Raw genomic sequence first — 25,490 nt, 5'->3', positions numbered from 1 at the left:
CTAAGCGATGAGTCGTTTAGTACAAAACACTGAATGATCATAGCATGGTGTGCAGAGTTTTAGAGGTAAAGCAATTGTTAAGAATATATTAAAATTTGTGGAAAAGGGCAAAGGCTCTTACCTTAGTACAATGTCTGTACGGCGTCCTGGGCTGGCTGGCAAAATAATCACGTCATCGAAAGATGCGTGTACGTGTACTGTAGACAATTTCCATGACGCTGCATTGTATGCGTAGAGTCAACGTCACGGTTTCTGCGTATCAATTTTTCTCCGCCTTTTTCAACAAATAATTCACTTTTTTCTCATGGGAAAACGTCGTCAATCTTATTTTATTAGCCTGAACGTTGTCTTGACAGCGCAAATTATACCCAAATAAACGTCTTTGGATGATTTCTGGCACTCAAAATTGATTCTCGACTCAGTCCTAATTACGCGTTTAGGAATGACCTGGTGATCCAAAATTGACCTCGAATGAAAATACTGCCGCCTACGGCGGGTCCCGGGATCATTGCGTCTAGTAAATACGCCAACTGTGAGCTGTGTCGATACATGCTTTTGTTTTTTGGGGATGAGTGTAAACGTAATTCATGATCCAAAATATAGATAAAATATGATTCCCTAATTATGTGCAAGTATTCCAGATGGAATACTTGGATTTATCCAGTGGTTACGTCCCTAAACAGGAATATTATTTCCCTGGCGAAGAAATATCGTTAACTGGGTTACAACTATTACGGCGATATATTTGATGTCAACATTTCTATCAATTCCAAACCGAACGAGAGAGACCGTCCTTGTGTCATTTAATACGGAGTGTAAAAGCAATTATGGTTAAAATCATTATGAGCCATATAAAAATAAGGGGAGCAAGTAATATAATATTAACCCCTTTTTGACTTCTTACATATCGATTATTTAACGAGAGATAACAAAAAAAAACTACTATGATGATGCAGCATACCTTGAAAAATGTTCTTTTGAGGACGAAATAAAGAAAGTTGGTCTGTCAAATTTAGACTGAAGAAAAAAAATTGTCAGTTGTTCTCAGCTCCCCTCCAAATTTGTATGATTGTTAGGGGGTCTGGCCCTTTCCACATCACAAGTTTTTCACCTGCTCGTGAAATATTTTTATGAATTTTCCCTCTGTCCACAATTTGTTTTATAACATCCCATTGTTTTACACCATAGGCTGCACACTTTTGTGGGACTAAATTAAAAACGCAGTGGCTAAAACGCGTTTTCTAAAAATATGTTTTACCTCTAATTTTTAAAAAACTTGCACACAATTTCACCTGTCTTTAGAAAATTGCAAAAATCTCCAAGCCCCAAGTAATAAAAGAATCAGCTTTTTCGATAAATTAGCTCAGTCTACTGAGCACACAAAAGCGACAAGTAATTCTATTAACAATAAGTTCCCCTGTGCTGACAGCATGTTTCTGAAACAAAATTTACAGGAGAAATTCGGATGTTTTTTGGTCATTTTTATTTGATTGTCATCAAGTTTGCACAAATTTCCAAAAATAAAGCGTTTATCGTCACTTTTGTTTGGAAGTCAGTGTTTGTATAAGGTCATACGGCGGGATACACACGCACCATGGCTTCATTACAAAGTCTATAGAGGCGAAGGACGAAGCCTGTTTTGTCCACGCACCACTGTAATAATGTTCTTTGTATACTCAACAGAGGTTATTTAACTTTTAGGGGTCAATGTACTGCTAGTCGGACCCCTTTCTATTTTCATATACATTTACAATGTACTTAATTTAGTCTGCAATATGCAGCTTACCTGAATGTGAACGTCACGGCAACTTACACTAATTTTGTTGAGTTTCATGTACTGTGCTCGCGACTTCACAGAAGAACTCGTTTGTTGTATACGTTGAATTGGACCCACGCCATCACAATTCGTAGTGACGACAACATATGTTTGATGTAACTGAAACGCAATTCTTGAAACTATTGTACAATAGTTGATGTCTTTTAACAAAAATAATTTTGATTTTACTGAATATTGCGTACATTTCGTAAATTGATTGTTTTATTAAACGAATACTAATACAATAACACTATTGGGATGTATCGGGACAGCTATTAACAATCTGGTATGCAATAAATAGAGTTGATATATTGATGTATTGATTTATATTGTTATGAAATAATTTTTGTCGTAAACAAATAATTCAATTTTATAGAAAACAAACTAAATGTTATCACTAAAATGGCGATAACAAAGTCGAAGATTAACGAGCCGTGTTGGTGTGATACGGCACGTATTGTCAGATTACAGCATAGCCCGGCGTCACAATGGACTACCTATATGGTGTGGCTTGACGTGGTACAAACATCACAAGTAATTGAGGTAAGTAAACAGCTTATGATCCGAAATTTTAATTAAAATTGAGTAAAGTAGTCATTGTAGGATTTGTTGGTCTCATGAACATCTTTGGGGCGAGTTTATTTCGATTTACCGCCAGCTTTGAGCCGTCTACTCAGACTAGTGGCCGCCGATATAGACTAAATGGAGAAAAATGATATTGGTTTTAGAGATTACACCTTGTTTGTCTGCGTGCTGTATCTTGATTTGTTATTTGATTCATATATTTATCCATATATTAATATTAAATGCTAAGATATACACCGAAGTCCTGGTATATGAATTTGTATTTGTCTATTGTGTGATTGAATTGCTCAGTACATTTCGGTTCTTATAGGTCGTGGGTCATTGGCCTGATACCAGGTGTAACATTCATTGCATGTGTGACTGATAAATTATGTTTCTATGTAACAGAGATATGACGTCAACAGCCGATCGATATGGGGAGACATCGCTGGAGATGACAGAGCAGTTAATGAATAACAGAGAGTGTGATGTGTCTGACACTGATGTAACTGACACGGAAAGTGGGGATGATGGCGTGCTTATACGAGAGTTGAAGCCAATGCTGAATGACGTCACCCAAAATGGAGCATCTGAACAGAACAGGGTAAGTATCTACAATATTATATAATGTTCATGATGTCCCAAAGATAAACTTTTACAGATACTTACCAGCAGTATAATGGTACAAAGTTAAAACTTATGAAGTGTGTTTTACTTGTTTTGTCTTGGGGCACCAGATATTGGTATAATAATAATGGATCATACGTTATCTAAATAAAAATGTCAGCCACGCCTGGAAGGATCTTTTAACAAAAAGAATTGAAAATGTAGGTGGGGATATTGTTTTTAAATGTAACTTCAGCACTGAATTATTTGATATTAATTTGCCACCATGTTACATAGATTGTTTTAGTGCATGGTCAGAATAACCAAACTGATTTAGGTATTGATATGTACTTGTGGAATAATAAGGTAATTACGGTTGGAGGAAAGTCTATTTTCTATAGAATACTGCACAAATTTGGTATAAATTATGTATCAGATCTTTTCAGACAGAATGGCGATCTCATTCCGTGGGACGAATGGCAAACACGTGGGTTATCAGTCACATTTGGGAATTATGTTGTGGAATACTAGTAGTAAGCGCTATTCCAAATATTAAAGGAAATTTTAAAATTGACGATTTTGGACTACATATCAACAATAATTTTACCAAAGTTAACGAAATTGACAGTAGAAAAATACGCTTAGAATTAATCAACAAAGTTGCCACTCGTCCTACGAGTGAAAGAAAACTGTCAGAAATATTGAATTAGTGTACGGGCTTTGATTATTTTGGCTATAAACTTATTTTAATTTAATTTTTTATTATATTTGTTATTAATGCCTTTTTATTTTACTTTGATTTTGTGATTTTTTTAAATTCCGCCCTACCTACATCTGATCATATCTGATCATGTAAGTCCCGTTCAAATCTCGCGTAAGTAACAGCCAATCACAGTCTCCCTTTTATACAGGCTGTCGGTTGCTTACTTTTCAGTGTATACGGGCAATCTTTCTGTACATTATATTTTGCCCACTTGAATAAACCATTAATAGAAAATTGCTAGTATATTTTTATTTACAAAAGAAATTCCACAGCATTTTACAATTTTTGTCATAACATTGAATATTTTTTTCACTTCCAACAAATGTGTACACTTCCAGATACATCTTCGCCAGCCAAGGTTCGTTTATTCAGTCATCGCTTCAATTTCACATCAAACACTGAGGATAATTATCTAGAATGGAAGCAAAAAAATAAGTAAATCGTAATTATTAGAACACTGTAAACAGCTAAAGTAAACAATGCAAACTTTTTTTAAATTGTATAACGGTCACCGGCCCACGGCATCGACGCAGTAAATTGGAGCAAAAAAATATTTCCCGATCAATTGCGATGTGTTCCAAATAAAATATATTTTATTCCAGTCCAAATCAGCTCAATTACTTCAATAAAGAGTTATTGTATAATGTACAATACATATTATATATATTTACAGCTACGGCTTCAATACCGTAGACGATTTTGGCACGATCGTCAACAAAACATCATCCGTCTTCAGGGCAAGCGACTGGAAAAGGACACCGGTGTTCGGTCGAGCCGGTGGAAACAAAATCGTCGCTCCCAGAATAACTACGCAAAATAACGATCTAAACTCGAACCATTCGAGCCACAATATTAACATAAAAATGAATTTCGTTGCATTTGACAATGATAATCTTACCGAAAAGCCGTGTTATTCTCGGTCGCTAACGTCGGTATAATCCGCCATTTTATTTTGAGTGTGCTTGCCACCTGACTCTGTCCGGTTACGTCATCATGCGCGCAATAGAAGGAGGTCTGTGATTCGTTGACTAAAATCGTCAATAGTGGGTCTCGTTGAAACATTGGTATCGGGTCAGATGTATGTAGGGCGAAATTTAAAAAAAATCAAATCAAAATCAAGGTAAAATAATAATAACATAAAAAGGCATTATTAACAAAGTAATAAAAATAAAATTAAAATAAGTTTATAGCCAAAATAATTAAAGCCCGTAGTACACTACATCAGATTTTAATCAGATTGATATTGACCATACTAGTATTATTTTTTCAGATGTGTATAATTTGCCATTCACCACTAAAATTGATAATAGAACAAGAAATTTTCAATTTAAACTAAATCATAATATTCTCTATACAAACAAAGATTTATATTCCATGAACTCTAGCCTGGTTACATCACCAAAATGCAATTTCTGTGAAACGTATGATGAAACATTGATTCATCTATTCTGTGAGTGTATAGTTGTGAAGACTTTCTGGCAAACTATTTCGGTGCGTTACGCTCATCTGCCCGCCCTTAGTAATATGTCCAACCAAGATATTATTCTTGGGAACAAGGTGTTTTCGAATATAACAAATCATATTATTCTTCTAGCTAAACACCATATCTATTTTTCTAAAATGAGAAACGAAAAACCTTCTTTCCGTGGATGTCTATATCTCATTAGGCAAGTTTATAATTTTGAAAAAGAGATTGCAATAGGGGGAGGCAAATTAGCGAAGTACACTGAAAAAAATGGGAATCATTTAATATGCTGTGACGTTGACATACCCCCCTTTTTTTCTTTTTACTTTATATTTGTCACGGTATTCTTATCTCGTTGCCATATTTTTTTTTTGTAGAAATGTTACTCTTTTGATGGGATGAATTTATGTATTTATATATGTGGTTAACGTAAAAATAAAATAAAATATATATAAAAAAAATGTATTTTACGTTACGCAATTTCTTATGAATTAAATTGTATTTCCTCTCTCTTTGGTTTTGAAAAGCGTAAACGAATTGCGAACTTCATTTACCAAAATGGAATACAGCAAAAAGCAGAAAATCACGGTACACGGAATACACAGTCATTTGGTGATATCGAATTTGTTGGATTTGGACAGAATATTAAGAAGTCACCGGTAGGTAACATTTATCTTTGAAATTATTCATAATTTCACCCGAAAAGTACAAGACACTCGGGTAAATTACTATCTTTCATCCCATTTAATAATTTCAGTATATTCGTGTGGATAATAACACGGAACCAACACTCATATGGGATCTTCTTATTAATCAATGGAAGATGGATAAACCTAAGGTTTTAATATCAGTAACTGGTGGAGCCCATGATTATCACTTCAAATCAAGATTGAAAACCTTATTTAAGGAAGGGCTGATTAAGGCTGCAGTCAGTACAGGTATTTTTGATAAAACACTTAGGCTGATTTAATTTTTCAAGTTGATTGCGTCATTGTTGTTGTTTTTGAACACATTTATTTTGTGACTTATTCCACATAACAACCACAATTACTACATAGGTGCGTGGATTATAACACGTGGTATAGATGCTGGAGTCAGTAAAATAGTCGGTGAGGCAATCAAGGAGGAACACACAGAGATTATGGCGCTAGGAATGGCAGGCTGGGATAGCATCGACAACAATGCAGCCCTACATGGCCATGTGAGTACGAGCACAAACTATTCTACAGGCTATTCCATGTGTGAGGCAGGAGATCTTCATTCATTTTTTAGACTACGTTCGTACGCAGCCCGAAAACGAAAATGAATGGATCTTCACACACCCGCCCAGCCATCCACACCCGTTATCTTAAAAATGCTTGACCAAATACAAATTGTACACATACATTGTGTTTTTGTTTTTGTTTTTTTATATATATATTTCTCCTTGTACTTTGTGACCATTTTCTTTCCCTCCGGGGATTGTGTAAGAGTCAATAAGTCAATAAATAAATAAACATTATGGAAGACATGCGATATATTCGTCTAACGATGATCTAACTGGACTGCACTCAAAGCAGATGCCAAACTGCGCTAGATTTAAATTTCTTCAATATTCATATCGAAACTTAGAGCGACAGAAAATACAGAAACTTATACTAAAACATTTAGCTCAAAATTTAACCAGGTAATGCGCAATGCGCATCGATAATTGTCGATATATATCTACTTTAAATCACACAAATAGTTTGTGACGCATGTACTATGAATTATACCAATAATTCTCGACACATGCACTTTGAATCGTACCAATAATTCTCGACACATGCACTTTGAATCGTACCAATAATCTTGAAGCATGTGGGTTTGCATAGTTCGTTAAACTTATTGTGTTGATCATTCAATGTGCATTGATATTGACTTTATTGATAATATTGTCGTCAATTCAAGACGTCTGATGGTAAGTGGCCTGCCAAATATGGTGCAAGTGAACTGAGTCACGACAAGCCTGCATTGGACTGTAACCATACACATTTTATCTTAATGGATCATGGCAGAGAAGAGCTTGGTTACCAACTCGATGTCAGGGATAATTTAGAGCAATATATTTCAGAACTTCCTGTCAAAGATGGTGAAGAAAGTGAGTGTGCGTTACCTGATATATTAGACTAGACATTTATAATTGTATATATACTAACACTAGATTTTACACTAAGTATTCATTGTCGATAACAATTATTCTATTTACTAGAACTATATGTGTTTGGTCATGCACTAAATTAAAAAAAAAAACGCGTATTTTTCAATGCCACTCGTTTAACAGTGGAAACACATTTATGGTTTATTAATAAATAATAATAATATACTTTATTTTGAATAATACTCATATTAACATCACCAAAATTACAGAAAAATAAGAATAAATACCAATGAAATGTACATAATAAATATATTAAAAAACATGTAATGTAAAAAGAATGTTTGTAATCCGGGCCTCGTGGCAATATGGCAGGTAGTGGTACTGGTAGTATAATGTTCGCATCAATAATACCGTATAACACTAGGTATAGTAAAACAATGTGTATAAATTAGAGTGCTAATTGCAATACACAGTGACAGAGGACAATGACCCATGTTGTCAATTAATTAACTGGGAAGTAGATCAGAATAGCTCTACTACAACTAATTATGTTTATCATTTGTCTTAAGTAATCATAAGTACTAATTTGCATATCCTTGTTAACAAACGTTAGCCCTGATACTATTATTCACACGACAGCATTTTATCGGAGCCCTACGGCTCGAGCCGGCTCGAGCCAGCAAAAATGGCCGTGTGAACGCGTTCGGCTCGAGCCAAGTTCGGCTCCACTAAACCCTCGGGGTTGAACTCCGATAGGGTTGAGTCCCGGCATGGCTCCGATCGTGTAAACGCATCAGGGCCCAACTATCGGAGCCGAAATCACACCCTCAATCGTCTTCTCCCAGAAACCTATCATTTCAATTATGGCGGAGACAACATATTTCGTAATTTCACGCAATTTCCGGCTTGAAGAAGAGTTACGCGCCCTAATATACACTTGGCAGAGCAAAGAATTACTGCCAGATTGATTGATAGCTCGACGGAAAACGGGAAAATGGCGTACGACATTATGCAACAAAAACTTGAACGAACGACTGAACGGAAACTTTTTAAAGACAGCAAAGAAAAAATCGTAGAAGCGATCTAGTAAGTTTAGATTCTTCCGCAGTCCCTCTATGATATATAGAGGATAGAGGGACTGTGATTCTTCATAGTACTACATTGTAGTAGATATCACTAACGGTTGAATCATTACAAAATGGTAATTTTGCATGACAATAAATAATAGGTTGTAACACATTTTAGCTGGCGTGTTTCCTGTTTATTCGAGGTACTAGTACATGTACCCTCAGTATTACTAGTCTGAGATGTACCTAAATAATAACATTAGTCACAGTCCCTCTAGGGACTGTGCATTAGTGCATTGTCTTTTCTACCTCCATGTTCAGACTCGCGACTTTTTTTTTTCCTAGCCTATCAACATCGTGCCATGTAAATAAACAAGACAAACACGACACCAAAATCGATTTCAGTACAGTTTTTTCATACTCATTATTCGAGGGCACTGTTTGGCTCTGATCGAACTGAATCGAACTCTGGCAGATCTCGGCTCTCGTTCGGCTCCCGACCGTATGAACGCATTGTAGATAATCTCGTGTTAATCAGTGGGAGGAGCAGTAGTTCGGCTCCGATAGAATGCTGCCGTGTGAACATAGCAAATATAAGCTTAGATAAAGATGCCTTTCCCCACTGACTCATAAAAGTCACCCGCGGTACTCTCTGGGGCTTTGTTGTCCTGTAAAAACAACAATTTTCGCTGACAGTGGAAGTATCGAGATGTGTGACCTTTATTTGATGCAGATACAATGGCAGGAATTTTTTCAACTGAACTAAGCAGATGCATACAATTATCCGACGTCTGAGTTATCTCAAATCCCATCCACTCTGATGAACACAAACAAACAAACAAACATGTTCTGCACTTGATTTGTTTGAACAGTAAATCATATACCCGTGGTACTAGTTGTAATCGGAGGGGCTACAAAGACCATCGCAAAAGTATATAAATCATTGATGCCCGAAGATGGCCAAGCAATACCCGTGGTTGTTGTTGATGGTAGTGGCAGGGCAGCTGATCTTGTCGCTAAAGCACTGAGAATAACAGAGGACGAACCAGACGAACAAATTAGGTATGAACAGTGGCGGATCCAGCAAAATGTATTGGGGGGGGGGGTCCAAGCTACGCTTAAGTTATACGGAGCGTAAATCGCGGCAAAGAAGCTATGCGTAATCCAGATATTACGAATCGTCATGCGTTTGGGGGGCATGGCCCCCCTGCCCCCCTCTGGATCCGCCACTGGGTATGAACAATTAATCTTGGCATGCAACTAAAACAGTGGCGGCGGCACGGGGGAGGGGATCAGAGGGGCGATCGTCCCTTCGAAAAATGTTGGGGGGCGTAGTCGCCCCTCCAAAGTCAAGGGGTCTAGATTTCAAAATTTTCAAGGGATAGCATGCCCCGCCCCTAGTAAGTTCGCGCCTTCGGAGAAGGTTGGTGACCAGACACCCCCCCCATGCTAATTTTCGTGCCTCCGCCTCTGCGAAGAAAGTGAGTAATTCAGTAACGGGAATGGTCCGTGTTCGTATAGTGTCAAAATGCCCATTTTACTAGCAGAAAAAATCTACCCAAATAGTAACATTTTGTATAGGTCCAAGGGTAAATTACTCACAACTGTGAATTGAGGAATGTACTTTGCGTTATGTGTCATGAATTTTAAGGTGGTTAAACTACCAGAAATTGCTAATGAATCTATTTTACATTTTTCTTTATTATACATACGGTATATGTACAGAACGGCATTGATTGGTTCAGTAAGTTTTAGGGCTGATTGTAGCTGGTAGTAGTTAGCTAGTAGCTATTTGGAGGTATCATGGGATGCCATATAGCCGGGTTCTAGAGCCGATGTCAGTCGCTGTCAGGAGGGCAGGTTAAACAGATCACTGGACCTGGTCAGAACCAGTGTTAATCGCTTGATGTCAGATGATCGGTGATAATATGTATAACATTCTTATTAAATAAATGTGTTTCAGAGATATAATCAAAGATGAACTGGCAGAAGACATACGGAAAGTGCTTTTAAAACCAGATACTGCTTTGAATATTTCTGCTGTGAATAAATGCATTGACACGTTGGCCGAGATCGTCAATTCACAAAACAGAAGTATGGTGAGATATTGTTAATATCTTGGCAGTTGTTGTGTTTTCGTCTATCTGCGTTATTTTTTTTCTTTTATTTGAAACAACCGACAGTGTAGTTGAATAAGCACAGTCGTAACGCTGCATCATGTTCGACGCCCCGGGGTTCGACGCTATTGGATCAAAAGTCACGTACATAACCCGTGTACTGGAAAATTACGGTGGCCCATATATACAATCGGCCCGTTACTTGAAAATATTAATTGGTCCACAACTTGAAACAACACCCTGCTAATATAATATATGTTTCGTAGCCTCACCACAAGTGAAAATGTAAAAATAAGTAAATTTTTGATAATTTGCAAGAATGCTCAAAAACTAATCATATCATTTAGATATTAAAAGCTATGACAGAATCTCGATTGCCATATTCCAACAACCAGCTGTAGACCGGATATGATTAGATCAGATTGATACTTAACTACTAGATAAAATCAGGTTATATGACATCGTATACACTGTAGTAAAAATAAACCGTGGTTGAAGGTACTAAAGGTACTAAACACTCGCATAATAATTCAGTATACTTATAATTCCAAAATAATATCGATATGTATACCATTTTAAACTTGCAGACAGTTTGGTGTTTTTTAATAAAATGATATATTATGAGAGTGTATAAATGACGAAAGCTGGATTACCACGAAATAATGTTTTATTATTGAAAAAAATAAACAAGAGACTGTATGTAAGTCTAATTTAAAGTGATTAAAATAATAGCAAAAAATAGATATGCATCTTAGGTATTACTTATCAGCGCCGTTTGCTTTCCAGGGCACGACGCCAACGTGTCTTTGTTTGTTGAAGAGCTCCGTGTTTATGTCAATTCATTGCAAACATTTCCTTTCAGTTTTAAATATAGATCTAACAAATAACTGACACCCATGCCTCATCGTCAGCCAACTGCAAATTGTTGTTACCGTCACAGGAAACGAGTCATGTTTTTTTGTTTTCTTCGCGTTTGCCAATCGCAATCTAACTGGATGAACTCGAAGAAACCAGAAAATAACTAAAAAAGTAAAAAAAAAAAAAAAATATGCAAGTCTATGAAATACTAGTAAACCGAGTTTTTCAAAGCATTCTATTCAATTTCACTACAAGGTTTCGCTATCAAATAGTGATCACGTGTGCATCTTTATTTAAATACGTTGCCTTTAGTTTTGGTTATTACGACATGTAGTAATTATTGTCGAGGTATTACGTGTAAAACAGGACGTTTTTTTCTAACATCGTATAATACAAACAAACTCTAAGAAACGTACTAGCTTACTACATAATAGTGATTCTGAGAACTGCAATTTGTAAGCTTTGACTCGTGAGACATTTAAATTTATATTCTGTGCATAGAGGACACCGTCCTGCAGTGTCATTCAGTGCTTGACTGTCATCAAGACATCAAGATGTTGTACCTTCGAGTCATATCTGCAGGTCGAATGTTACCTCTGGCGTTTCTGTTTTTCAAGTAGACGTCCGATTTCGTTTAGCGTATCGTTTTTTTCAAGTAGCGGGCCGATTTTTATGTAGCAGACTAATTTTTTTCAAGTAGCGGACCGATTTACAAGTACTGAGGCAACGATTGTATACATGGGAGACCATATAAACATCGATAAACCCTGCTTGGACTTTTTTAAATGTTACTGGAGAAGATGTTCAAAATGTCTAGCTATTTTGAATAGTTACTCAAGACAACGATTACTATGGCATTAGTATGGTGTACTGCACAAAGTGTGTTTGCTTGAATGTGCACTGCACGATGTCAGTGACTGTTTCAAGTATTATATTATTATATCTTGTATTGTATTCCGCCTGTAGATGACAGTATTTGATATGCATACATCGTTCATCAAGGACATCGATAGAACTATTCTGTGTGGTTTATTGAAAGGTGGGCAGTAATTAACAGTGTTTTCAGAAAAGTCGTTTATAAAATTTACAGTTTATAAACATAAAACATTTATAAATTTTAAAACTGACGATCGTCGTGACGTCACCGAGAATGAACGCATATAAATAATATAAACGTATGGTATTAAAATATGTTATAAATTAGTAAACAATATGTAAACGGTTTTTCTAAAAACACTGCAGTGTATCAACGAATACCTTCCGTGAAACGACTTCTAGCAATGTTCACACGTGACATTTACGCCGCTATAGCACCGCCGTGATTTCAACGACGGTGTTCTTTTTACCATGTGACCAGCTTACGCCGGTGTAAAAATGGCGGATTTGCTTTACCTTCAAATTTAGTAACTCGAAATTTAGTTAACAGCTAACTGAACTTATTGGCAACATACTGCGTTAAACCATACAAAATATTTTCAGTTAGCTGTTAATTAAACATCGAATTATAATTTAGACGTGGTTTCAAAAATACGGGCGTGGTCATTTTTGTAAATCGATGTTTTCGTATCTCAAATAATTCAGCATCTCTATCAACTGTAACAATAAATTAACACAACCGTCACTGGAAGTCGTTTTACGCAGCTCAATTTGTTTTTTGTTTTTGGTGTATATATTTTTCTATATTTATAATTATCCAGTGCATAACCGTGAAAACATAAAATATTTTCAGCATTCTAAAATTATAATTCATATATAGTATTATCTATTCATAGTTTTTATGTTGTTAGTTTACAATAATAGTAATATTATTAATTGATATGATTGTTTTGAATTTTTGTTTTTCTCAACTTTAAAGCTAAACATGTGCGTGAAGATATAAAGTCACAGCTACATTTAGCCATGAGATTAAACCGATGTGACATCGCTGAGACAGAGATAATCACGGCTGATAGAAGAACAGAATGGAAGGTATTAGACCATTTTATTTACTTTATCAGCAAATATGACCCATGAAAAAAAATATGCTGTAGTAATGTGCTTCATTTTATTTTTTATTTTCACATAGAATTTACATTTCGAGGAACATATGGAGACTGCTTTAATTCAAAACAAAGTGGACTTCGTCACTCTGTTTTTGGAGCATGTAATCCAATTAGAAACATTCTTGACAATTGCCAGACTTCACGCTTTATACACGAAAGTGAGTATTTTAGATATTGGAATGTAACTAAATGCGATGCTATGCACTGCAAAATATCACTACTTGATTTTGGGTTACGTATAAAGCGCAGAACCGGAACCGGAATCGGAGGAACAACTCAGTTAAATTGCAATTTTATATAATTCTACTCCCTCAACTCCCAATCCTGTATCGAAATGCAATTTGCAATTAAATTTGACACAATACACTATTATGTGTGTTGGTATTAGGTTTAGGTTGATATACAGTATACGTATACAGTACTGTACTTGTATATCCTTTCACCATAATCATAATGCAAGGACATGTTTAAATTTGAATCTCATTGAATTAAAGATTAATTGAATTGCAGGCTTATATCAGGAGACAATTTAATTAAAGTTTAACATGTCTTGGCATTATGATTATGATGATTATGATGAGTATATACTGTGTATCAATCCACTGCTGATCAAATTCGACCGTATTCATCGTTGTTTATGCGTGGAAATCCCCTTGCATACGAATACGTCATCTACCTATGACAAGAAATAATATCCCCTTTGTTATTGTGTGAGTACCTTTCAACCTTTCCAAATAGGATTTTGTTTGTAATGACATAACAAAGATAAAGAATGTCATTACTCATATCTGATTTGAACATTTGATCGCCCGATAACGATAGATTAAATAGGACATTTAATAGGACGAATGCTCTAACAACATTAAACTATATTTCACACATAGAATAGTTTAAAATACAAGCATAGCATCGCTTACAAAAAGTTGTTATTCCGACGTGACACTGCAAAATGATAGAATCAATTTAAATTGTGATGTGAAACCTGGTCATGTATTATTTTGAACAACTAACCGTTTTATAGATAACCGCCACAATGCACAGTTCTCTTCCAGGTAACAATTACTTATCACTGTGAACTCGTTAGGTATAAAACAAATGAACAAAATGTAAATGAATGTAAATAAATCTTTTCTTGAATGAAATTGATCTCGTTATCTATCACACATACACTACCGTACACTAGAAACACATTTATTTAAAAACATACATGACAACTGTGGTAACAGAATTTTTTTATTTAAATATTCCGTTAATTTATGAATTTATAATTACATGGTTGGCGCTTCGGGAAATCTTATATTTCTTTTCCATACAGCCCTGTGTTTACATCAACTGTTCTGTTCTCTAGCAATGTCATCATACTCTTAAAATGTCTTCTCAAACTGATTGCATCAAATTTGCCCCATTAAAACCTTAGATAATAATCAGACGATAACACGTCACAGTGTTTTTAAAAGTACCCGGATTTTGTATAAATGTGCGCTGTTTATTAACTCGAATAATTACTGAATTCTTATTGATAATACCTCTGCCATAGACGCGTATATAAGGATGACAAATTTTAACACTCATAATTTAAGTTTATTAGTAAATATAAAAACACAAAAAAGTAGCGCCTTGACTTACACTTTAAATGTAAATGATAGAGGCGAGTCTATGGTCAAAATAAGAAAAATTAAAATGATTTTAATATAATGTAAAGTATATATGTTATTCCTTTTTGTAATCTTTGTCTCAAATACGGAGTTGTGTTTATGGTTCTTTGTACATAAGACCAGAAGTGAAGCTATGAAGCATTCCAATATTCATTCTCATTCTCAGATAGATTGTAGATCTGATATCGGCTTACTTTCTCAAGTTGAATTTTGAACTGAAAGATTTATCAACCACATTTATTACCGTTTGCAATCATGATTAGTCAACTTCTTCCAGAACATGTCAGCGAGGTAATGCACTTGACGCCACCGGCTTCTCAAATTTGGATTCTGGTGGTCTTGAATTGTACAAATCTTTTAGCGTTTTTTGAATTCTCCTGCGAATCATGGAAACAATCAATACAACAAAACTGTACTATACAATACACACTATTCTATAGATTTGTTAATTATTAGTAATTATGTTAATTATTAGTAATTATGTTAACTATTACTAATTATGTTAATTGCTACTTGTTATTCTTACAGATTATTAAAGCACGGTATGCAATTGCTGGCAGATTAAGTACAAAACACATTCTCAAACGGTTATTGGTAAGTACATGTGTTTTAAATATACTATGTTTAGATATACACTATACAAATAAAGATCCACAAATAATATTATTAAACCATGCTACTTTTGATTCAGTTAAACGAAACATCTTATTTTATAACTGCGATAAATCTTTTCACAGAAAGGAAAAGAAGACAAGGTATATCTGCAGGCAATTGGTCGATTGTGTCAGGAATTTCTAGAAGATGAGTTTGATGTTCTATATCAAGATGACAAGTACGTAGTTGATGACTCGATAGTGACGAGTCACGTGTCTAGATCCAAAAAGATAGATTTCCAACATTCTGATAAAGACCTCTTAATCTGGGCTGTATTAACTAATCGAAGAGGAATGGCAGAATTGTTTTGGAGAAGGCTGACAATTGGCAATATAGGTATGAAGCTTTTACTCCAATAATATGTTTTAACCCAACAACACACACCAGTAGTAAAAAATGAATTACCTTTAAATTAGCAGAAAATTTAACATAAAAATAATCATTTTAAATCTTCATTATACTTGCCAATCAAGGAATATTCAATCAACTATAGCCTATAGTGTATATATATTTAAAATAATATGAGATTATTACGAGGATACCTCAAAGCATACACGAAGACAGTACAGTGAATGTATCGACCGACGCGCAGCATACTTTGAGGTTCACTCGTAAATTACCTTATTATTATACATCTTTTGGGAATGCCGAAATCCAAAATGTTTAGAACAGAATCAGCGAACTTCTTTGTGTGGAGTCCGGGCAAACCCTGGTGGCAGCCATGTTTGTTTTTATTATTAGAGGACACTTACGCGCGTAATAATTCCATATTTGGAATTTGCATTTCCTAATATGGTAGGCTGAAAACACTCCGTAAAATACCACGAAATTACGGCACGCTGTAACTTATGGCGTTACGATGACAGGTGTATAATAATGTTGAGTATGTAGATCACGAAGATAACATATGACGCCAACAGTGAAGCTAGTATAAAAATCATGGTCTGAACATTGTAGCTAGTATGTAGATAATATCCCGATAGTACAGTATATAACCAATAAATATCAAATATTTGTTACATAAATAATGCAAGATAATAAATATAACTACTAGTGACTTTTCAAAACCACTTGTATGTTTATTGTGATGGGTTAGAATAATTGACAATGTATGTACCAAACAATGCATTATAATTTATATAATATCATAACTCTTGTCATATCCAGGTTCAGCTTTAATCGCTGCTAGAATATTGACGGCTCTTGCCAAAAAAGCCAATATTGAAGAGAGTACGTTAACCCATGACCTGGAAAACCATGCGGAGTATGTTATAAACTATTGGACTATAAAACACGAACTATCTCCTACCGACGTGTAACGTTGATTTTAATCGCCTATTTGAGGTTTTTGCTAAACATAATCATACATATCTGAGCTGTACTCATGACAAATAATACTTATTTGTTCAAAAATTAGTATTTAACTAATACCGACTTTTAAACACGTGTACATTTGCATTTATTCAAAGCGCATTTGTGAAGTTTGCCATAGGAGTCATCGACCAGTGTTACGAGGACAATAAGAGATGGGCACAGCTTACATTGGTTCGCAAATTGAGTGTGTGGGGAAACACAACTTGTTTATCTATTGCATATTCTGGCCAAAAAATGAATTTTCTGGAGCACGAGTGCTGCCAAACTAAGATGGAGCGTACCTGGAAAGGAATGATACAAATGAATCTGTTTGAACAGAAAGCAAAGGTAAGTCGTATACATTTATAAATACAAGACTTGAACATGTGATATGAAACATACAATCAGGAAAATGGATGATACAACTCCACACATCACCTGGCTAGGTATTGCCAATAAACATTAATTTATATTTCTTCCAGTTTTGGCTCGCGTTGTTTTGTCCTGTGTTCATTAGAAGAGTAACGTTCCACGCAATTGACTATAAGGAACTTCTACACAGACATAAACAAAGAGTTGTTCGAGGCCAAGTCAAGGAGAAGTCTGTAAAGAACATATTTTTTCGCTGGAAGTCAACGTATCCTAAGAACATCGAAAATAGGCGTATAGGTAGAGGTGTTGACGATGTTACATTATGGGAAGGCTTATGTTATTTGTACACAGCCCCTAAATCTAAGTTCGTATGGAATTTGGTAAGTTAGAATACAGGAACAAAGTGCATATTGGAAATATCTGTATCTATATATTATACACATTTTACAGAAGATTTACACGTCTTGTAGTTACATCACATACGCATCTTTGTTTATTTTGATTTAACATAAAATTTACTCTGCCGTGTATTCCGTTTTATTTATTTATATATTCATGTATACGATGTACATATAATGTATTTTCAACCATATCAGATGTTCTAACATTGTTTATGTAAGTTTTGATTAACTATTCAAAAATACAATTATCAGTGATAAACCGTTTTGGCACTTTTATATCCTCTCGTAGTGTGAGTGAATATATATATATATATATATATATATATATATATATATATATATATATATATATATATATATATATATATATATATATATATATATATATATATAAACCTCACATAGTATTGTATTATTGTATTTGTTGAAGGTTGCCTACATCGTGATGCTCTTAATGTTCAGCTGGTTTCTCCTGACTGATTTAAGACCATCTGGTCTGCCAAACTCACCCGGCGTCATAGAATATGTAGTCATGATATGGATTTCTACGTTGATTATCGAAGAATTGAGACAGGTTTGATATCTCCTTCTCTAACTCCACTGAGGATGCGTCCTGGAATCTCTATGTTGTGGTATATCAACTATACACACATATATTTGTGTTGGTTACGATTGTACACGCAGCTGCATATCTAATGAAAGTAACCATAGTCAGGATGTGCTCGTGTCCCCTAGTATAATATAATAAACATAATAAAAATGATCTTTATTATTCAAATGTATTAATAACAATAAACCGATATTTATCATGAAATAAATAAGTAGTGAAAGATATAGATATCAAAAGAAAAAAAAATAATTTGATAAAAGGAACTGAAAATATCTTAAACAGCTAATCTAGTCAGATCTTTTTGACTAGTACCAGTAATTAAAATTTGTATACAGCTCCAAACTAATGCACAGTATTACAACTGACAATGAAAGGTAGACACATAAATAACAAATACACGATAATAGTAATAAAATGAAATGCAAGAATGTTATATAGTTCAGGGAGGTTTATTTTGAGTGTATTTTTGAACATGTACTGTACTAGATTTGTCCTCGAACATGTGTACATGATGTATATTAAAAGTCGTTACAACTATACTCTTCCTACAACTACTGTAACACTAGTACATCTATCCTCGAATAGATGAGTGAATGGAAACATGATTGACAACATAGAATTATAACATGAGAAAATAACTCGCGAGAAACGTAATGGGATATATGAGAAATTCATGTGTGATTCGAACCAAATCGCCTAGCTGCACGCGAGTTATGTAATTAGAATGCCATGCAGACCATCAAGTTTTCCTTCATCTGTACATATATATAGTTTTTCGATTACTCACTTCTTGTTAGTTCACCATTGTACTACAACCGAATTATAAGCCCGGGGAGGGTTCTCTGAATAAAATATGGTACGCAAGCTGAAGTAAAAAAAACAAACGCGTAAAAAGGGTGTTATTTATTTGACGCGTATAGTAACACAGATTAGTGTGAAAAAAAGAATCTCATGAATCAATGTTACCTCAACTTGGAAACAGTATGATTTTAGTATGTATATAGGTTATCTATTTTAAGTTTCTGCACTTGAAATGGGGTATAATTTCACGAAAATAAGTACGTGTTCAAAGTTTTTTTTGAAAAGCTATACTTCAACATGGATACCAGGTCTGACTTGGAGTACCCCTACTATTCGGTGTGCTCTGTGCATTCAAGCATCCTTTTTCGGTGAGAGACAGAGGGAAACCACATTGACTCTATTTTATCAAAGGTTAATGACACTAGTTCATTGTTAATGAATGCTTCTCATTAATTCATGTTTTTGTTATACCAGGTGCTCGGACGTGAATCGAAGTCATTGAAGTACAAAATAATAAGTTGGTTTTCAGAACATTGGAACAAATTCGACATCGCCATGTTTGTTTTGTACATAGTAGCTGTTTGTCTACGATTCTTGATATCTGTGGAGAATTTTGAATATGCCAGAATAACGTACAGCATTTCATTGATGTTGTTTTATTTTCGACTTCTTCACATGGCCTTAGTTGCACAGAATATAGGACCAAAGATTATTATGATCTATAAAATGGTAAATATGAATAATCATAAATAAAATATGTTTTGTTTTTCAACGAGATATTATTTAAATACTCACCCTGTTCTGATGAATTTTGTTTCAGCTCAGAGATCTTTTACATTTCGTGGTTATATTAGTGATATTTCTATTGAGCTTTGGTTATGCTACTCAGGCCCTATTAACACCAAACCAAGACCCACATATATCTGTTCTCTGGACCTCACTTTATCGACCACACTGGCAACTTTATGGATGGCTATTCCTAGATGAAATTGAAGGTCAGTTCTTATTTCACAAATTGCCAACTCAAAACGATCTCTAATTCTGTTTTTGCTTTTTACATCGAAAAGAGAGAACTTATTAAGTAAATAAATAAAAAGAGAGCCTGGACATATTAAGTAAATAAATAAAGTCCCGTTTTTTCAGTTAAGTCAGTTACTGCCTTTATTTACACTCAAATTATCAATAATTAATTGAGATTCACCAATTTATATATTCAGACCAAGTGACCAATGAGACATGCTATTACAATGGGGAGCAGGTAAACGGTACATTCAATGGTACAGCGATGTGTGTGGATACACAAATGTACGGATGGGTTATCCCATTGTTAATTGCCATCTATTTGATGATTGCTAATATATTACTTATCAACCTATTAATTGCTATGTTCAGGTCAGTATATCTTAATGTATTGCTTGTCAGACGGACATTATTATAGATGAATAGAAACACATCGAACAATAATGCAAATAATTAAACGAATATTTGATTGATGAATTGAAGATAGACGTCATGCTTATAGGGAGTATACTGTACATTGGTGTAGGATTGTACCATTAACATAATATTACCGTATATTTTCAGTTACACCTTTCAGAATGTGCAAGATAATTCTATGACAATCTGGAGGTTTTTTCGCTGCCAGGTAATCGCTGAATATTTTGAGAGGCCGACACTGGCACCCCCTTTTATCATACTCAGTCATGTATATAGACTTGTCAAATTTGCATATCAAAAGATGAGACTACGATATAATCTGAAATGTGAGTATATTTCACATACTAATGGATACAAATATGGTAACTGCTGTTATCAAAACTTGTATGTAGAAAATAATGTTTTTGAAAATACTTTGTTTTTCTTTAAATGAGCTGATTGTTTTTGTAGATCCGGGAAATAGAACAAACCAAGAAATACGAAATGAAAATGATAAAAGACAATCACATGCACTGAGTGAGTATATGTCCATCATTTCAATTAGAAAATTCGTTTGGTTTTTATTTAATGTATTTTTGATATGGTTCAAATTTAGATGTGTGTTTGGATGAAAAAGAGGAACATTACATCAACAGTTTTGAGAAACGATGTATGGAGAAATACTTTTCTAAGTTACGACAAGAAGATATTCAGTCTATTGAAAATACTGTTTCATCTAATGCTGACAGGTTAGCAGGTTCTACTCTATCTATTTGAGACTGACTACATCTATCTCGTTGACATTAATTAACTTAGAACTAAGAATGTTAGTTTGACAGCTGATTTTGAAAAAAAAATTAATTACATACAATTAATTTTATTGTCAAAGTTTAACTGCAAAGTCGATTTGTTTGCTCTCGTATTCCAGCTTTTGGCTTTTATGTAATTGTGTTTCATGTCATTTGTAGCACCAATTGTGTTATAACCTCAATGATAACTATAGCTTTATTAACATCATTACAAGTCTTATATTTAATATTACCATTTTGTAGATTGGAAGAAGTAAAACAACAAGTAGAAGAATTGAAGGAAGCGATTGAAGACATTCCCATGGCAACAGAACTCCCTAGCAACAGTTCTACTATTTCAACACAGAATGAACGGACAGACACAGAAGAGAAATTATTACAATTTATGTCACAATTAAATGAAAGAATGGCCAAACTGGAAGAAAATATTGGCCATTCACATAGACTAGTATAAATGTGTTTTCTTTCAATAATGATTTTAAGCTTGTGTTTGCTGTTTTTTTTTTCAATTCAGTCATTAGTGTTTGTAATGTAACACATAAATTTGAATATTATGTGTATGAATTGCAGATATTGTTATTATGAATTAAGGAACCAATCATCAAAATTTAAAAAAATAGATTTGATATTATAATTAATTTGTCTTTTCATAGAAACTGTTGAAATAACAATAATTATAGGTTGAACAAACTTCTGCTGAGAGTGTGATAACCTACCAAACATATTTCTTTACAAATAAAAACATTCGCAATTATATCAGATTGATCAAATGTTGTTGATGGCATCTTAAATCATCTCTGAGATGAAAAAAGTTCAAGAATGGAACAAAAATTGATTTGTTACTTTTAGTTGCATATAGTAGTTTGTATCACGTGATGCATGTTTTGAAATGCATTGTTATTGTGTATTTATTGTTAGCAATATAAATGTATGTGTACATGTAGTGAATTCAATCAGTCCAGGTCAGTCAGATAAGTGAGTAAAGTAAAAGTAGAGTGAGGAGTGGTTGCTCCATGGCAGCGCATTATTAGGTAGCGGTGCACTAATAGCAATATTTCTTGTCCATGGGGGTTCATATGAACAGTTCTATGAATCTACACAGATTGCTCTAGAAGCGTCACTTTCTCTACAATCTTGTTGCAGACTCCGGATAAGCATTTGTGGTTTGTATACGACACTATGAACATCTACTGTTAAAGTACATGTAAGTGAATATATAACAGACAGCACGCAGTAATACAGTCTCAAGTAACCTTTATTTTAATACCTACAATAAAGATATAAAAAGAATATTACATTAATATACCGTATGTTTATATTGCAGTGTACAATGATATTTTTTAAGTTATATATACATGGAAGTTTGAGATTTGTTTTCACTGTTCAAAGTACTCACCTTTAAAACACCAAAAGACAAGTTAGACAATGAGAGGAATCATAGCCACCAAAGTTGACTATGTCTATCACCAGTCTGGTGTCTTTGCAGACACACTTAATTTTTTTTATCCATCTATGACTCAATTAGTATGTTTTCTAATAAAGATATAAGGCACACTATGTCTAACAATCAGTTTGTGTAGGAACATCACTGAGAATAACTATGTTAGGGCATTCATTTAAAGGTGCTAAATAGCACACAGACTTCATCAAGGTTGCTCACATCATCTAGACCCATGTGATTATTGTAGGCAACTTTTCAGCACACTCACGCAACATTAGACAGTGGTACTTGCTGATAGGTCAAGAAAACATTGCATTCTTTAAAACAAAATGGCCACCATTCCGCCACCATGAATTAAATTGTCATGATGAATGATATGAAGCAATTGCTATTGTCTCATGGAAAATCCCTGTCCCTACTGAAATGCCACCACGTACTCCATCCCCAATGCACAAGAAAGTCTTTTAGTTTTAGACACACACAGACAGCTAAAAATTCTCATTTTAGTGTAATGGATTTTGTATTTACAGGTACATGGAAATGAGGAGTAGTCAGTGAAAAAATGAAACATGTCACTTAGTGCATAGTGTGTCTTACAAACAAGCATCTACTCATGAGTTTTAATATGCGTTGTTATTGTTGCTTGGCACTGAATACTCATACGCACAAGTGACAACCCCTCAGCTGCAAATCAAATGACTGGAGAACCAAGTACATTTTAATTTTGAATTAACACACACAATTTGAGACACATTTTGATAAAATCAATATAATATTAAGCAAAATCTGGATTACACTTATATACAATATTGTTTAATATAAAGTGGAATGTGTGAAAAATTATTTGGAATACTTTTTTGCAGAAAAGAAAAAAAATTGTGATTCCAGTTATTATCGGTATATCAATAATTCATACAAAATCCATTACTGATGACATTTCAACTTGCAAGGTGGAACAAGTTTGAAAGTAAATTATTTTACATTGTAATTATCAAGTTTGTTATAAAAAAAATATAACTTTATTGTATTAAAATATCTGAATTAATGTTAGGTGAATTATAACATAAAATATGATATATTTATTAAAAATATAGCATATACAAATACAATGTATTGACATTTTACCAAATTTTGATAGATTGTATATGCACTGTGATAACAGCAACAAAGACATACATAGCTACTATTATACATCTGCCACTCTAACGCCATAAGATACAGCATGCCATAATTTTGCGGGTATTTTTGGGTATATTCATCCTACTATATAAGGAAATGCAAATTTCAAATATGGAATGATTACCTGCGTGAGTGTCCTCTAATAATAAAAAAAAACATGGCTGTCATCAGGGTTTGACCGGACTCTACACAAAGAAGTTCGCTGATTCTGTTCTAACCTTTTTGGATTCTGGCATTCCCATGATGTATCCTTGGAAGGAAAATTTTTAGATGTATAATAATAAGGTCATTATGAGAATACCTCAAAGTATGCACTCAGACAGTACGTCGCACATCGACCTCCACTGCGTGTTGGTCGATACTCCAGCTGTACTGTCTTCGTGCATACTTTGAGGTATTCTTGTAATATGAGGTAGTATAAGATAAGATAAGATAAGATAAGATAAGATAAGATAATTCTTTATTACAACCTTATAGAATAAATTACATATCTATTTTGGTTTATAAAATGTAATAAAAGTGTTAAAATAAACAAAACAAGTTAGATATCTAATATCTGTATATCTTACAACAGTAATATTATTACAGGCAATGTAAAAATGATTTACATCTGGTAGGTTTAAAATAAAATATCTGATTAAACAATGATTAAACAGATCTAATTATACTTTTATACTTTAGAATTTAACTGCCTTGTCCAAAAAATACCAAGGGAATAATATTGAACAGATGGACGGATTACAAAAACATTCTATGGTAGAAGAGCTTGTGAGTTCCCTTCTAAGATCTGTAACATTTTTTTCATGTCTGTTTCTATTTTCCCCATTTTCAATTCTAGACCTCCAATTCTGTCATTCATCTGACCCATTTGATGACTGACAAATGACATCTGAGGATCTTTGCTATCACCTCGCCTGTCTTGCTGTACATCTTTGCTCTCACCTCGACCATCTTGCTGTACATCTTTGCTATCACCTCGACCATCTTGCTGTACATCTTTCCTATCACTTCGACCATCTTGCTGTACATCTTTCCTATCACCTCGACCATCTTGCTGTACATCTTTCCTATCACCTCGACCATCTTGCTGTACATTTTTGCTATCGTAAAATGATTCCTTCATTTCTTCTACTTCATGCATTACTTTAACTAATCTAAAACAAATAAAAATATTGCCAATGAATCATACAATCTATACACTTTTGGTCATATGACCCTCAGCTCAGGCCAAATATTCACATACTAGCTATCTATCCTATGACATGTATTTAATATTTAACTACTAAACTGCTATAATAGTCCTGCTGGTATGTCACCAATACTGTCAATGAATGTAGTGATGTCATTTTTATAATTCTCACTGTTGTCACAGGGTTAAATAT

General features: G+C 34.2%; 3 protein-coding genes and 1 long non-coding RNA gene across 5 annotated transcripts in view; 1 reads left to right on the top strand and 3 right to left on the bottom strand.

Annotated features, from left to right (window-relative positions):
• Positions 1-506, bottom strand: part of LOC100371309 (serine/threonine-protein phosphatase CPPED1-like) — a 36,083-nt gene extending 35,577 nt beyond the window's left edge. For both annotated transcript variants that reach the window (XM_085502608.1, XM_085502609.1), the window contains exon 1: positions 122-506. The gene's annotated coding sequence lies outside the window, so the exon portion shown is untranslated. The remainder of the gene's footprint in view (positions 1-121) is intronic.
• A 1,772-nt stretch (positions 507-2,278) lies between these two features.
• On the top strand, positions 2,279-22,789 carry LOC100371154 (transient receptor potential cation channel subfamily M member-like 2). Its single transcript, XM_085502607.1, has 24 exons — positions 2,279-2,359; positions 2,789-2,984; positions 5,742-5,873; positions 5,972-6,152; positions 6,273-6,415; positions 7,144-7,333; positions 9,273-9,462; positions 10,364-10,499; positions 12,342-12,414; positions 13,231-13,343; positions 13,441-13,575; positions 15,601-15,666; positions 15,810-16,062; positions 16,894-16,990; positions 17,196-17,427; positions 17,562-17,831; positions 18,283-18,426; positions 19,738-19,992; positions 20,084-20,258; positions 20,481-20,655; positions 20,848-21,026; positions 21,151-21,216; positions 21,296-21,428; positions 21,732-22,789. Exons 2-24 carry the CDS (start codon positions 2,793-2,795, stop codon positions 21,940-21,942), a joined length of 3,741 nt encoding a protein of 1,246 aa, XP_085358733.1. The 5' UTR covers positions 2,279-2,359; positions 2,789-2,792; the 3' UTR covers positions 21,943-22,789.
• LOC144352216 (uncharacterized) lies at positions 3,981-4,747 on the bottom strand. Its single transcript, XR_013420562.1, has 2 exons — positions 4,648-4,747; positions 3,981-4,161 (listed from the first exon to the last, which is right to left on the bottom strand). It is a non-coding gene; the product is annotated as an uncharacterized LOC144352216 (long non-coding RNA).
• Positions 22,726-25,490, bottom strand: part of LOC102807340 (transient receptor potential cation channel subfamily M member-like 2) — a 169,015-nt gene continuing 166,250 nt past the window's right edge. Inside the window, exon 25 of the mRNA XM_085502863.1 lies at positions 22,726-25,262. Within this exon, the coding sequence (XP_085358989.1) occupies positions 24,860-25,262 (403 nt within the window). The 3' untranslated portion in view covers positions 22,726-24,859. The remainder of the gene's footprint in view (positions 25,263-25,490) is intronic.

Source organism: Saccoglossus kowalevskii, chromosome 8 (assembly GCF_978046115.1).
Source record: "Saccoglossus kowalevskii chromosome 8, keSacKowa6.1, whole genome shotgun sequence".
NCBI lineage: Eukaryota > Metazoa > Hemichordata > Enteropneusta > Harrimaniidae > Saccoglossus > Saccoglossus kowalevskii.
This window is presented reverse-complemented; position numbering and strand designations above follow the sequence as displayed.